The sequence below is a fragment of the Boleophthalmus pectinirostris genome, unplaced genomic scaffold (assembly GCF_026225935.1).
Source record: "Boleophthalmus pectinirostris isolate CB_2022bp ecotype Guang Dong unplaced genomic scaffold, ASM2622593v1 HiC_scaffold_22, whole genome shotgun sequence".
NCBI lineage: Eukaryota > Metazoa > Chordata > Actinopteri > Gobiiformes > Gobiidae > Boleophthalmus > Boleophthalmus pectinirostris.
In genome coordinates, this window is record NW_026571190.1 from 34,098,044 (window position 1) to 34,110,251 (window position 12,208).

The 12,208-nt window shown below is 38.1% G+C and overlaps 1 protein-coding gene across 1 annotated transcript in view; it reads left to right on the forward strand.

The window, feature by feature from the left end:
- The first annotated feature begins 1,555 nt into the window (after positions 1–1,555).
- herc3 (HECT and RLD domain containing E3 ubiquitin protein ligase 3) overlaps positions 1,556–12,208 on the forward strand; it is a 63,624-nt gene continuing 52,971 nt past the window's right edge. Inside the window, exons 1-7 of the mRNA XM_020917753.2 lie at positions 1,556–1,646; positions 2,474–2,791; positions 4,200–4,359; positions 5,905–5,981; positions 7,926–8,147; positions 9,537–9,628; positions 11,135–11,265. Coding sequence (XP_020773412.1) covers positions 2,569–2,791; positions 4,200–4,359; positions 5,905–5,981; positions 7,926–8,147; positions 9,537–9,628; positions 11,135–11,265 — 905 coding nt within the window. The 5' untranslated portion in view covers positions 1,556–1,646; positions 2,474–2,568. The remainder of the gene's footprint in view (positions 1,647–2,473; positions 2,792–4,199; positions 4,360–5,904; positions 5,982–7,925; positions 8,148–9,536; positions 9,629–11,134; positions 11,266–12,208) is intronic.

The following is a 12,208-nucleotide window of genomic DNA, read 5'->3' on the forward strand; positions in this document are numbered from 1 at the left end:
TATCACGAACTATTTAGCTCTTCAGACATCATTCTACAATAGACAACAGATGAAGGCGTACAAAAGTTTAGAGGTATATCACTTTTTTGTGAGTGGATGGGTCCACAACCTTGGTGCAAAACGCCTAAATGATGATTATCGTTTGGTCTTTACCGGGGTGAGTGTTTCTCTTATTTTATGTGTATAGACTGTTATGGGAAAAACTGCAGTGTACCGGCAGTAACCAGTTTATCTGGGTAACAGGTTTGTAATCCACTTTTTACGGCGCTGTTCTGTCAGCTTTTCGCATTTCTGACCTTTGTGGACGACTATATTCGGTACTCTAAAAAAATCGCTTTTCCTTCTCTTGGTTAGAACAATTGGCACAGCCGTAAACTACACAACACATCAGCATTTTCCTCCAGTCAGTTCACTTCTGCCCTCCATCTGATTTTGCGTGATGAAAAACGTAGCCCTGTGACGTTACGTAAAACCCAGCTATTCGCGCATCTTCGTGATCACGTATTACTTTACTTTTTATTTATTTTATTTGTACATGTTGTACGATACAATGTTTGAATGGTAATCACAGTTCTTTGTACATTGCTGTATGTATACACAACTTTTTTTTTTTTTAATTGAAAGAAAATCTTCGTGATCACGTGACTGAAACCCTCCTATTGCAGCGTGAGGTCCTTTCTCCTCCAAGCCCTTTCCGACGATGAGTCCTATTTGAGTTCTGGTTTAGTCCTGGTTTAGTCCTGTTTTAGTCCTTGTTCAGTCGTGGATTAGTCCTCCTCTACAGTCCTGGAATCAGTCCTGGGTTAGTCCAGGTTTGGTCTTGGTTCAGTCCATGGCGTAGGCAGCGCAAAAGTTTGATATAATCTCGGGTTAACGGGCTGGTGCGGTGTTGTACTGGGTATCATTCGTTCATTCGTTTTTCAATATAAAATCAAAAATAAGAAAACGAAAAAACAACAGTTTTCTTCATTATTTGTCTACAAAACCGAAATAAAAAAACGGATAACGATTCGTTTTTTCAGTTTTCGATTTTGTGTTTAAATTAAGATGGAAAAAACGGTTAACGACCGTTTCCCGTTTACGTGACTTCCGTGACTGCGATGCCGGACTTTTGCACCGGTCCGGGACCAGACCGGGACCAGACCAGGACCAGTGGACCAGTGGACCACTGTTTGTGTCTCGCTTCTTCTGAGTCACAGAGAACTACGAGAGACGCTCAGTTTAATGAACGGTACTGAAAACCCGGACATTTGCATCACTTTATAAAAAAAAAAAAAAAAAACCCGGACGGCCCCGGACAGGACGCAAAATACGGACATGTCCGGGGAAAAACGGACGTTTGGTCACCCTATCTTAATGGGTCCCAATAATTATGGACACAATTCAAATAGTTCCCCAACGTCCATTACATAAAAAAAAAAAAAATCATAAAAAATATAAATTGCAAGACACTTTTTTTTTCCAGGAGGATATTGTACATAAAAATCATAAAAACAAAATCTACACATTTAGTAGCTACAGCAACGCGTACACCATTTCAGCCAATCACAGCGCTCCTTTCTGTGACGTCGGTTTGGGGCACTTCCTGGCTTGTTCCTCGGACTGAACCGAAACCAAACGCCCCAATTCAGCATGCATTTCTCCAGGTATACGACCTGCACCTCCACATTTAACAACATATAGACTTTACCGCCGCTCTGTTTCTCATTTACGGACGTACTTACGGGTTTCCACCTCACTGTGTTGAAAGTGAACGCTCTGTGGTTTGCTAATGATAAAGCTAGCTAACCTTAACTATGATCATAATGCTTTTTATCATAGAACAGGCTGGGCTTTTATTTATCTAATGCGTTTACTGAATACACTTTAAATACGTCGACATTAATTTCTGACAGCGTTACCAAAGTTTGAGAAATTATCGTTGTGAAATTTGTCGATTGCAAATACTGCTGGGTCATTTTATTGCACGGTGTTATTGTTTTGTTGTTGTTTGTTTTAAACCTCTCCATTACTGTCCAAAGTTCCAACAAAATACAACCATTTGTCGATTTTATTAACGCACTATCATCATTTTAGCTGTATTATAAAGCTGCTGCTGCTGTTGCATTTCTTTATAATCACTAGGCCTTCGTTTTTATGTGTGCACCCTTCACTTGATAAGGTTTTAGTCACTATAGACAAACTTTATTGACCCACAACTAACTTATTTGCACAGTGACCACATTGTTTACTTTGTGTTTGCTTATTCTAGTCTCTCAGATGCATGTTGGTGCACAATAAGAACCTGGAGCCGCTTAAGCAGGGATTACAGTGTCAGGTTTTCACAGCACATCCTTTTGGGTTGTGTTTATCATTGTCACACACGCACGACATGTTTGAATATGACTCATTATCAAGGTCTTAGATGAATGCTGCGAGGTATTACGGCGGGGGTTCATTCTAGTGTGATTTCAGCTGCTTTTTTATATTTCAGGTTTGGGATTTACATAAAAAGGAAGAAGCGAGGCTGCTATCAAGCCTAGACGTGTTTTCTTCTGTCGAGTCTAACCCACCTTCTCCTGTGCCATCATGCTGTGTTGGGGCAATGCAAGAGATGGACAGTTAGGTAATGGTGTGGAGAAGAATCCAGTCTATGAGCCAAAAAGCTGTTCAGTGTTCTCTGGGAGGGGACTGAAGGAGATCGCTTGCGGAGGAGAGCATTCAGTGTTTTTGCTTCAGGATGGGAGTGTCTACACATGTGGCTCCAACAGCTGTGGGCAGTTGGGCCACGACAAACCAGGGACTTCCCCAGGTAAGTCTGTGTTTTCTAAAGGTTAATCTTATCATTTTTGGTTCTCTGTTCATGTTATTGTTAGATATCTGCTCCAATTTTAAGGGCTGTGCAGTTAATACAAGTAAGGATGGACCAATCCAGCTTTTTCTGTTCCGATACCAACTTCGATTCATTGGATTTAAATATCTGCCAATACCCAGTATCAAATGAAACAGAACACACACACCACACACACTTCCTGTACAAGTGCAAATGCAAGGAACAGCAATTCAGATGTGAAAAAAAAAAATGCATACCACACTCAGATGGCACATGTCCAAAAGCTTTCTTATTTTAAAATTTCATTTCATTAAAAAGAGTTCGTCAGATCATTTTTCTTACTTGGACTACAGTATACTATTTACTAACTATTTTGTATACTGTGGTCCAAAGCAAGAAAAATTATCTGATGAAGGCTTTTTCTAGAAATGTAATTAAAAAAAAAACAAAAAAAACTTTTGTACATCTGTCATCTGAGTGTGTTATATATTTTTTTCACTTTTGAATACCCAATATTAAGTGATACCAGGGCAGAGACTGAAAATGTCATTTGTTTCTATTAAAAACAAATGGCATATGGTAAAAAGAAAATGTTTCAAATGTGGTTTGTCACTGTTATTTATAATTTAAAGGAACTACACAACAGCTTAAAAAACATTTAAGTTCAATATTATGAGGTGTTGTTTTGGGACAATATTGGCCTGTAAATTGTAAATTTATAGACCAAAATGAGATAGCGACTGAACCAATATCTTGAAACTAATATCCGATGCAAAAAATGCTGAACCAATTTCTAATACCAGCAGTATCATATCGGTTCATCCCTTAATACAGTTTTAAATGAGACTTCAGAGATTAATTTGTCTCTAATCATCAGTGATCTACTTCTTTTATCAGTAAAAGCTTTGTATGATGTTTTCATTAAGGGGTTTTCACTCCTTTTTAAAAAACAAATTGCGAAAATCCCATGAGCACGTTGTCCTGTGTTTTTCCTTGATACAATTTTTCATGATTTAAGCGCTGATCTGAAAGTCTGCACCAAGGTCCGGACTTTGTACTTACCAAGTGTTCTATTGTTTTCGTTGGTTCCCTGGACTTTGCTTTCACATTTCCTCCCTCAACTTCCTTGAAATATTGGACTTTCCCTGGAGTTACTGTCAACATGACAATAACATGACTGTGAAACATAGATGAGCTGCAAAGTTTTTTTTCTTTGTTTTGGGAACTAAACATGAGCCAAACATGAGCAAAACGAAGCTTGACTGTAAATACAGATTGAACTGTCCAGTAATAGTAGTAGTAATAGTAAATGTCTCCTTATTTTTCCAGTAATATAATATAGTTGCACTACTACTTCATTGTTACTTAAATGTCTTTTTCTTTGCAGAATTAGTTGGGGCGTTGGATACTCAGAAAATAACAAACATCTGCTGTGGCCGGGCCCACTCTCTGGCAGTCAGCGAGCAGGGGCAGGTGTTCGCGTGGGGTGCAGGAGATGGAGGGCAGCTCGGTCTGGGCACCACAGAGACGACTGTACGAATACCCAGGTAACCACACAAGGAAATGTACTTTTATTTTTATGAATGGAACAGGGGTCGTTGATATGATTTAAAATAACTCAGAACAGCTGTAGTATTATTTAAGATATTAACAAGCTGAAACATGTCTTCAATATTAGAACTGAAGAGGGGGTATTATACAAATCTTTTTTCTACCATGTTATAATTTTGTTCCATCATCAAAAACATGCCCAAAGAGGTTTCAGACGTCATCCATATATGTTTGCGTATTTTAGCGATCTCTCCCAGGTCCTATTCAAACCCTCTTTACTTTTAGCAGTAAGGTTCTGTCCAATGCTCTGCCCACAAGTCTACATCACCCATGCTCCCACACGACAATTCTCCATAAATGCACAAAAACATGAAACAAAACTGCACAGCGGCTTGAAAAACCTGATGCGATGTGCAGTAGTTTCATTAGTGAGTTGCACGCTGATTGTGTTGTGATGGCGCTCTGAAGGGGGAGTGACTTAACGCATAGGGAGAGGAGTCTCAGAGCATCTCAGAGACAAACTTAGAAAACATTTGAATGCATTGTTTTCTTGGAGTATAGCATTTTCAGAACAATAAAAGGTAACATGGTGATCTAAATATGTGATGTGTTATCAGTTAATACCCCATAGAAGCAAAATGTAGATTCTTTAAAAGCAATCACCACACTGCAAAAAGCTTAAGATATAAACAGTTAAAATCTATCAGAAAATGACTTAAAAGTAGTGAAATTATCTTGCTGCATGGGCAGATAATTTTACTTGACAAGTTATTTTAATCCAATCCACTTTATTTATACAGCACATTTCACAAACAGTTTTGAAAGTGCTGCACAAATACATAATAACAACAATAATAAAATTATAAAATAAATGCCCAGATTTAATCATACTAGTCTAAAAATAATAAAATCAGTAAAGTAAAATAAGAGCAAAATCATAAAATAGCATTAAATAAATAAAGCCAGTAAAATACATTAAAAATAACAATAAAAGACGCAGAGGACGACACAACTCACGCAGTGTTAAATGCCAGAGAGTAAAAGTGGGTCTTAAGACGAGACTTAAAACACTCCACAGTGGGGGCTGTTTTGACCTGGGGGGGCAGAGTGTTTTAAAATAAACTACCTCCAGACTAGAATTAATCAGTCTCAGAAGTAGTCAATAATAAATCTGAAAACAAGATGAATAACCTGATATAAGTGTTAAAATCTTGGCCAGATCAGAGAAATTTGCACTACATAGCTCTGGTCGTCAGTAGGGATGAAGAGAAAGAAGAATACCTCTTTTATTTACCAAAATGAAAGTATTATTTATTATTTGTCTAATCATAAATATTGTGCAGTAAAGGGAAGTTTTGGCCCTCACGTTATGGTTGCTAGGTAACAGTTATGTCATATCTGCTGCTCGTGCCCAAATAAAATATACAAACTAATGCTTTACTCTGTGTAATTTTATGTAGATATTTTGCTTGTTGACATAAATGGTTTGTTCTGCTTTCTTAAATTCCTATTTTCTCTTCTGTCTTCCATCTTCTTTTTAGATTGGTGAAGCGGCTCTGTGATCATCGTATCTCACAAGTTACGTGTGGGAACCAGCACTGCATTGCACTTTCAAGAGGTGTGAAAGTGGTTCTCTCCTCTTCCTGCAACATGATTACTGTAGGGGCAAAATCAAGTTAGCTTATTGACTTGCCCTCGTGTAGCTATCTGAGTTTTATCTTGAGTGTTTAATGAGTAATCAGTTCCCAGATTTCCAGTAACAGATAATTGTGGTTTAATGAAGCCGTATTTCAAGATTCTGGGGAGACTGTGGTGGCACAAGTTTCTCCATTGTGGCTTATCTTATCTTAAATACTTAAGATTTTCATAATTTCATGTTATATTTGTGCAGTATAAATGCTGTTTATTACTTGTATTAAATCTCAAAGCAGCTCTCTTTGCTCAGTAGAGTTACTTTTAAGTGTTTATAATAAGACAATAGGCAACAAAGTGTGATTTTGTGGTGTCAATGTATAGTCTAGGTTGTTTTTAGACTTTGGGGATGCCACCATAGTCTCCTTTTTATTAATTGGAAACAGTGAATTAATGTTTGAGAATGTCCTGTAAATTTCACGTAATCCACAGAGGGCAGATATCCACAACATCCAGTATTTTTCCACAGGATTAGACAGGGCACGTTCAAAAACTGTTAAGCCTAAAACTCAGGCCAGCTTCAAGACCCACAGTGCCCCCACCTGTCTGCTTAAGAGAACTATTTTCTGATTTACTTTATAATGTTTCCTCATCACAAACAGACCTGGAGTTGTGTTGTGGAATTGTTTCATTCACTCATGTTTTTATTGTTAAATTATCAAATATATATATATATATATATATATACAACTGGCAGGTAACAAACTCACAGATGTCACAGTTCTAAAAAAAGAAAGTCCCCCACCAGAACAGATCCAAATAAAGAAAAAGAACAAAATGTAAAACAAAAAACCACCCAACCTGTCACTTCATGGGTAGAATATTTATACCAGGTGTTGTATTTTTTCACATGTAAATATGCCACAGCCTATTCTTTTTAAAGAGCTGAATTCAACTGTAGGAAACGGCCCCTTGTTTTCTCAAATGCACTAATATTTTGTTTCAATGAAAATATTTTTTTTTCCAGCTTTAGACAGGACATGACCTCTTGTAACCACTGTAAATGTGAAGGAGGTAGGAGGGTTAGCGTCCTTCCACCTGAATAAAATGACTCGACGTGCCAATGCGAAAGCCAAAGAATATTTTTTTGTAGCTCTAAAATGTACATGATCCTCCAAAACACCAAAAAGCTCCAATACAGGGTTTGGTTTCATTTACTCATGTTTAAAACACATAAACCCTGCAAATTTAGGCTGAGTTCTAATCTCACACTTAAACCACTCTGTTCCACCTCGTGATCTCATGTGATAATACAGGAAGTACTCCACTATTTTGTTAAACTTCATACACCTTCACTAGAATTATTTGGATAATTTCAGCCCTGGAATTGCCAGTCTCTACTGAATTAAAGGTAAAAGAAAACTCCTGCTTCATGACAACACAAGGTGGAACAGAGCATTTTAAGCATTGGAGATGTAGACTAATAATGCAGGGTTACTCAAACGTGTGAATGAGGCAAGGCAAGTTTATTTGTATAGCACAATTCGTACACAAAGTAATTCTAAGTGCTTTACAGAATAAGAAATACATTGAAATCATAATAAAAGCAAATCAAAACATAAATAATCATCACAAAATTAAAGATTAAAATGAAAAAAGAGCGAGACATTAATTGCATAAATTAGAGAGAAGAGTGCGGAATGAAAATAAAACACGATTCCTTATATTTTTCCGATGACATACCAACATTATAACATGGTTAAAATCTTACAAGAGTCAATTACATGCAATATAGGACCATTAAAATACAGTGTCTGCATTTCCATAGATGGCTGCTTCTCCTCATCCAACATATTGCTGGTAGCGTTTTTTTACTGCTGGTTTGAAATCTCATGAATAACCAAGCATCATTGTCCGTTCTCATTTTCAGATGGTCAGCTCTTCACGTGGGGTCAGAACACGAGTGGTCAGCTCGGTTTGGGAAAAGGAGAGCCCAGCAAACTGTTACCCCAACCTCTGAAGTCTTTAGCGGGAATTCCTCTGGCGCAGATAACGGCTGGAGGCGACCACAGCTTTGCCCTCTCTCTGTCTGGAGGGGTGTTTGGATGGGGCAAGAACAGGGCTGGACAGCTGGGGCTAAATGATAAACAAGGTAATTACACAGGAATTGGTCAATTTTCTACTTGCCTATAAATAACCTTCACCATCTGATACAGGGATGTCCAACCTGTAGCTCGGGAACTCTCCTGCCTATTGCCTATTTTGCCTATTTTTGTGCACTAATAAATGGATAATTGTTTATGTTTTATAAACATCTAACTGCACCTCATTTAAGGCTTGACATGGCTCTTATATAAGCTAAATTTCTTGTGACTGCTAAAACTAGTAGCTTTCAGGCATTTTCGTTTTGTAAAAGTAGCTCACGAGAGGAAAAAGGTTGGAGACCCCTGATCTAATACATACACTACAGGTCAAAAGTTTTAGAACATCACACTTTTTCCAGTTTTTTTTTTTACTGTTTACTGTTGACGAAAATGTATTCTAAACTTTTGATTCATGAAAATGTCCACCTTTGGCAGATATAGCAGCTGAACACACTCGTGGCTTGTTCTTTTTACAAGAGAAATTAAAAATTTGTCAGAAAGTTCTTCCCAAGTCTGTTGCAGAAGTTCCCATAAATGTGTGGCACTTGTAGGTTGTTTGGCTTTCACTCTTCTGTCCAGTTCATCCCAAACCAGCTTGATGGGGTTTAAGTATGGAGATTGTGCTGGACCCTCCATGTTTTCAAGCTTAACATCATGTTTTTTTTCCTGAGGTAGTTTTGGCAGAGCTTGGACTTGTGTTTTGTATCATGCATATTCTTTTTAACGTCTGGCTGTTCAGTTCTTATCTTTGTACCATTTCAAGCTCTTCATTGGACCTGCATGACTTGAATTGCAATGGATAACTGGAAAAATTAGGGTGTTCTAAAACTTTTGACCGGTAGTGTGCATAGACAGTGATTGGAAGAATGCTTTGAAAATGTGTTTAGTTACAGAATATAGAATACCTGAGCTTTACTGCATGTTATAATGCTGTTACCTCATCAAAAATACCTGAGGTTGTGTTCTGCTTCGTTCACACATAATCCTTTATTATTAGTCTGTCTAAATCCCGAAGGTCAAAATGCTCTTTGATAGTTTTCATTTTATCTTTTACCTTTTGCTCAGTAGAGATTGGTAATTCCAGGTCTGAAATTATCCAGATAATTCTAGTGAAGTTGTGTGAAGTTTAAAAACAGTTTAGCACGTACTGTATTACCACATGACTTGAGTATTTAGGCTGTGTTCTTCTCTCAAACAGAAACCACTTTGTTGCACCTTGTGATGTCATGTGTTAATGCTTGTTTGTGGTGAGGTAATGCCATTATAACATGGCTAAAGGCTCACATGACTCAATTTTGCATAATATACTGGTAGGTGTTTATGTGGTGCTTGTGTTAACTTGTACCAGACTTATGTAATTGTAATTAAAACTGTCTGTCTTTTTTTTTCATCCTCAGATCGTGCCGTCCCTTGTCACATTAAATTCTTGCGATCTCAGAAAGTTGTTTACATCAGCTGTGGAGAGGAACACACTGCGGCTCTTACAAAGGTTTGAACCCCTCGCTCTATAAAACTGAAATTTAGGGACCAAGAACAAGAAACCTCATATGGGCGCCCCTCTAATATAAATGAAGAGAAAGAGGGTCCAGTTCTATGCCCCTGAAACCCTGGGGCCCGGCACAACAGACCACTTTATCCCTCACCCCGTTTACTGCCCTGCCTATCTGGATATAAACTATGAGGAAAACATAGGAACTTAGGCAAGGTAAGTTTATTTGTATAGCACAATTCGTACACAAAGTAATTCAAAGTCCTTTACAGAATAAGAAATACATTAAAATCATAATACAAACAAATCAAAAATAAAATTAAAAAGAAAGAGAGAAACATTAAATGAGTGAGAAGAGTTCAGAATGAAAAACTTTGTCATATGCAGCTGAACAGAACTGTTTTGAGCCTGGATTTATACAGTGTCAAAGTAGAGGCCTGTCTCACTTGTTCAGGAAGACTGTTCCAGGTTTTAGCTGTATAAAACTGAAACGCTGACTCCCCGTGTTTAGTCCTGACTCTGGGCGCCAGCAAGAGACCAGTCCCTGAAGTCCTCACAGTGCAAGATGGTTTATATGGCACTAACATGTCAGAAATTTACATTGGTGCTAAGCCTTGGAGAGACTTAAAGAGGGGTTATTACTCGGGCTGAGGCTTGTACAGGCTTGACTGCTAACTATAAGGAGTTTCAAATAAAGCCCAGAAGAGATTGGTAATTTAATCAAACATGCATGGGTGACATATATGTATATACAATATTATACAACCTCTAAAAAGCCAATTTTGCATATCACCCACTCTTTAATTCCTTTTAAGATAGAGACAGGTTTGAACATGCACACTGATGCATAATACGACCTCTTTAAAGCTCCAAAAGAGAAGATCCTCAGTGGACACAGTCAAAGTTAGGGTGTTAGTACAGAGCAGCCATAATGTCTGGCTGCTCTGTTTTATTTTTATGACTTAAGGGTGCATTGCGTAACTTTTCAGGTGGTGGGTGTTAGTCTAAATAATGACTTCAGGTTTAGTTCAGGCAGATTTATTCCATTCCGCCATGTTCATCATGTGCACCACAGTGTTTCCCAAAGCACTTTATAGTTAGCGACTCTCTCTCCTCACATACATACATGTAACAAGTGCAAGAGGAGCTGTAGGGCCCCCTAGCTGTGAGGCAGGTAAGGTAAACATAAAAACAAGAGCTAACAGAGGGTCCGTCAAATGTCTGGAATGTTTCACAGTATGGAATTAAACCTTTCTATCTTCATGGAGATCAAATTAGACCAAGTTAGAGGTCAAATCTGTGGAGAGGGGACCCCGCTCACAGTCAGAATACCTGTTTCTACTGGTATTGGTACTGGTATTTTTGAGCTATAAAAACACCTGTAAGTTAATAAATGTAAAGTAGAACATTCCAGAGCACTGACATTCATAGAAACAAGCAGGTGACGGACCCTCTACCAGAAAAGTTACACAATGCAGCTTTAATCTAAACAGTATCTCTCTTCAGGACGGTGGCTTGTTTACATTTGGGGATGGATCCTGGGGTCAGCTGGGTCACGGGTCGACCAATAACGAGCTTCAGCCCAGACGAGTGCTGGAGCTCATGGGCACTGAGGTGTCCCAGATCGCCTGTGGCAGGTGAGGTTTAAATTTTACAACAATTAATTTCATTTAAAGTAGGGGCGTCCAAACTTTTCTCACGCAGGGCCATAGGCTGGAGGTCAATATTTTTATTTAGTTACCTCCGCCAAGGAGGTTATGTTTTTGCCGCCGTTTGTCTGTTTGTTGGTTTGTTTGTCTTTTAGCAACATAACTCAAAAAGTTATGGACCGATTTTGATGAAATTTTCAGGATTTGTTGGAAATGTGAAAAGGAAGAACTGATTTCATTTTGGGGGTGATCCGGAAGAAATCCTGGATTCTGGATCACTTTGAAATTTTAGTTAACATTGTGGTAAATGGGGCCAAAAATTTTGTTTCTCAGTATCTCGGTTAATTATTGACCAAACCCCATGAAATTTGACTCAGGGATGGACAATGGGATCCTCTTTCATATTCCAAAGGCTGATCCAGATCTGATCCAGAAGACTGATTTTATCGCAATTTATATAAAAAATGGGGGTAGTCCTTGGCGGAGGTCTGCGCTCTCGGAGTGCTTTTCTAGTTTATTTATGAGACGGGTACAATGCACAATATACATTAATTTTAACAAAATTTAGGAGAGACACTAGGGCTAATTTCCACTTGTAGTCCTTAGTGCATGTTTTTTTAAATGTGAATAATTTAAAAATGTAGCATTTCTGAGTTTTTTAAAGTGCCACCACAGCTCGGTCCAATCTCAGAACTTTAATATCAGGTCTGTCTCACATCTAAATGTTTAGTTTCTTAAGTTATAGTGGGAGAAAAAACTAAAACTATTGTTACTTTGCAGGTTATGTCATCAGTATTTCTTGGGGGTGTGATGCTAACTGTAGGCATGCTCTGTCTGAGGGTTTATTCGACTTTAATCTGAGCTTTATTCCAACACAATCTGACCAGAAAGTTAGTGTGTCTTGTTGAAAATCAAACTCCTAAACCTTGAA